This window comes from Podarcis raffonei, chromosome 2 (genome assembly GCF_027172205.1).
Source record: "Podarcis raffonei isolate rPodRaf1 chromosome 2, rPodRaf1.pri, whole genome shotgun sequence".
NCBI lineage: Eukaryota > Metazoa > Chordata > Lepidosauria > Squamata > Lacertidae > Podarcis > Podarcis raffonei.
In genome coordinates, this window is record NC_070603.1 from 60,109,169 (window position 1) to 60,112,198 (window position 3,030).

The 3,030-nt window shown below is 47.6% G+C and overlaps 1 protein-coding gene across 1 annotated transcript; it reads right to left on the minus strand.

The window, feature by feature from the left end:
- Positions 1–1,308: 1,308 nt before the first annotated feature.
- On the minus strand, positions 1,309–1,975 carry SMIM32 (small integral membrane protein 32). Its single transcript, XM_053376866.1, has one exon. The coding sequence runs from the start codon at positions 1,830–1,832 to the stop codon at positions 1,512–1,514; it is 321 nt and encodes a 106-aa protein (XP_053232841.1). The 5' UTR covers positions 1,833–1,975; the 3' UTR covers positions 1,309–1,511.
- Positions 1,976–3,030: the final 1,055 nt, after the last annotated feature.

Genomic DNA, 3,030 nt, shown 5'->3' on the forward strand with positions numbered 1-3,030 from the left:
AGCTTGTTATAGCAGTTATATGACCGCTGACAAATAGGCTGGTCTGTTTTAATAATTATCTTGTGCTTTAATCCTGGAAGAAAAAAGGGTCAGGCTGCAATCCTAAACCTCTTTACCTGGGAGTTAGTGCTACTGAATGCAGTGGGACTTTCTTCTTGCGCTAACATGGTTAGAATTGTAGCCTTAATAGTACTGAATTAACCAGTTTAATATGTTTTATATCTTTCAATTTTTTGAATTTTGCACCAGTGGCTTAACATTCTCCCTCTCTTTTCATTACAGTGTAACCTTTAAAAAAAAACACCTCACTAGGTGACAACAGTCTTATTAGTCATCCTCCTCCAGTTCATTTCAATTCTTAATTGAGTAATTTTATACCCTTGTAAACAACTAACCATTATTAGTTTAAAACCGCAGGTCTTTTCCTTGACTTAACAAAGAAAAGGGCGATATATGTAAGAGAAAAAGTCTGAACAGACTTAGGGGGAAATGTGTGCAGTGAAACAAACTGCAAAAAGTTATGGAATACCCCTTTTCTTTAGTTAGTGCTGGACAGTCATGGTTTGTGGGTTTTATATTTTATTACTTGGAGGCCTTATCTGTCTCATTGCTCAACACCTTGCAGAATAATGTGGAGAATAATGATACAAACCTAATTATAACATCAAAATTTAACACCATAGAAAAAGGTTCAATAATGCCAGCTGATGTAACCATAGCAGGCATTCAGCCAGACCTGAGATTTCAGAATGAGCTCCCCACCCCCATATGAAAACTAGAGAGTTCTGGGTGGACGAAAAAACCCTAATTTCCTTGGCGGAGAGCTGCTAAGAATATAGTTGTATCCAAAGTTGGTCCTACTTAAGAGTAGACCCATTGGGCCCATTAATTCCAATTGGTCTACTCTGAGTAGGACTATCACTTGCTACCATGGACAGCAACCCCCCCCAAATTAAGTAAATTTTAAAAAAAAAAACCTTAACTAACCAATTGCATCACAGATAACTCGGTTCTGCTCCCCTAAAATAAATCTTGCCTATGTCCATGCTGGCTACCACCCATGTTTCACAAGCATAGTCAGTAATGCCATCGCCAGAGGGTAACTGCATGTCTTTGTCATCAGTGCAAGCATCACTATATGAAAACTGAACTTTGTCAATGTTGAAATTTGCATCCAGGCTTTTAAACTGCAGTCTGAAATACCGTGGTCTGTGTACCTTGAGATACATCACAACACCTTACTCATATAAATCCACATTAGGTCTTTTTATTTACATCCATTTTTTGCCATGCCTCAAGCAGTCCTCCCTCACCACCCGCCTTCCGACAATGTTTCCTCTGGCTTGCTTTAAGAAAAATCATATTTATATGTGGCAGGATTTTGCCCGGGGCCAAATGAAAACAGGATGCCATTATACAGTGCGTTGGGTTCACAAGACCCTTGTATATCACAACAAAGCTCATATCAGGCATTCTCTCTCTCCCCCTCCCCAATTTCCTAAGTCTGAGGATTAAACAGCTTGCGTTTTCCACGGGCTCCTCGCTTCTCTCAGCGACCTGTCGTAAGGTAGAGAGGCGAAAAAAGAATTCTTCAGCTGGCAGTTAATGAAAAGTACAATGATGGTCACCGCCAGGAGCAGAAAGAAGAACAGGACGATGTAAGTCACCAGATCCGGCTTGTTGATCTCGCCTTCTTTTAACGCCCGGGCGGTCGACATGTAAAGAGCCGACGAGCTGACGGGTCTCTGGGTGCTCCCGACGTAGGGCGTGTTGGTCTGCATGAGGAGGTGAGGGTCAGTCACGCTGGTGGCATTGAGAAATTGCCCATACATTGTCCTGTTCAGATCTCTTCCTTAGGGCGCATCAGGGAAGTCACCAGGTGGGCTTTTCGGGTTTGCTTTTTAAGCCAGGCAGCCACTTTCTGTCCTGGGGAAAGGATCGGGTTATTTCCTTTAAAAAAAACTCCTTGAAGATCGGATAAAGCTCAATCAGAGGTAACAAGTTTCTCTCGCCTCTCAGTCTTCTCCTTGCTGCCCTTCCTTCTCGGCGCGTCTGGTGAGGACCGGTCGCGTGGAGAGGAGGAAGTTGGCAACTCGAGCAGGAAAAGCCCGACCTGCCCGGGGAAGCCAAGACCCAAGAAGCCGCGCTTAGGCAAGCAGCGGAGGTAGATCTCTCTCGCCGGCCCGCCAAACAGAGGCAAGCGATCACTCACTTGCTTCGAAGGGAAGTCGTCCTAGATCCCCGCAGGGCTTTCCAAGGAGAGCTGCCCCCAAGATCAAGACAAATCCACGTCCCCCAGAAGAAGCAACTTCTTCCTTGACATCTTTTTGGGGGTCCGGCGACGGTTCCCTTCCTTGCTGTGGAGCGAGGGCTTCTCTGGAGCATCGGTTGGCTTCTGGGCGAATCCTAAGCCGAAGGTGTTTTCTTTTCTTCCTTTTTTTGGAGGGGTTTGCTGGTGGAAGGAAAGTACAAATCGGGAACTTCTGACTCCGCCGCGAAGGAAGCCTTTCCCTCTGGTCCTCCTGGTAAGCTGCGGTGAGGAAACGGAGCCCCAGACGGATTTCCAGACGTGACTTTCTCTCCCCCGTCTCTCCGCCGAAACTGGACTGCGGCAGCGCCGCTGGGGGAAAGAACTGCACGCCCGCGTCGCCTCTTTCCGGGGTCTGTGATGTTTTGCAGGTAGGCTCGACGTTACAAAGGCAAGAAGAAACAGGTCCGCGCCATCAGGCTGCTTTGGGGACGAGAGAGAAGATAAGGAGACAAACGAATCACTCAAGAAACCTCCACACGTACAGAAGAATCCAGGCAAGTCGTCGTGGTGGGAGATTTTCCTTCTCTACCCTCGACTTTCTGCTCTTGCGCGAGGGACTCTCGGCGGGACGCAAGACGCGTCTCTCTTCCCTCGGGAGTCCCGGCCATGAGCGCGCTCGTGCTGTGTCGTCGGATTGGCTTGTTGGAGGGGAATCAGCCCCCGGCGCTCCACCAGCCTCTCTCCGGCGCTCCGCCTCACGTCGAGCCATCCCATAAGCA

Coding starts and splice junctions, on each gene's coding strand:
- SMIM32 (XM_053376866.1), bottom strand. CDS start 1,832: ATGTATGGGCAATTTCTCAATGCCACCAGCGTGACTGACCCTCACCTC.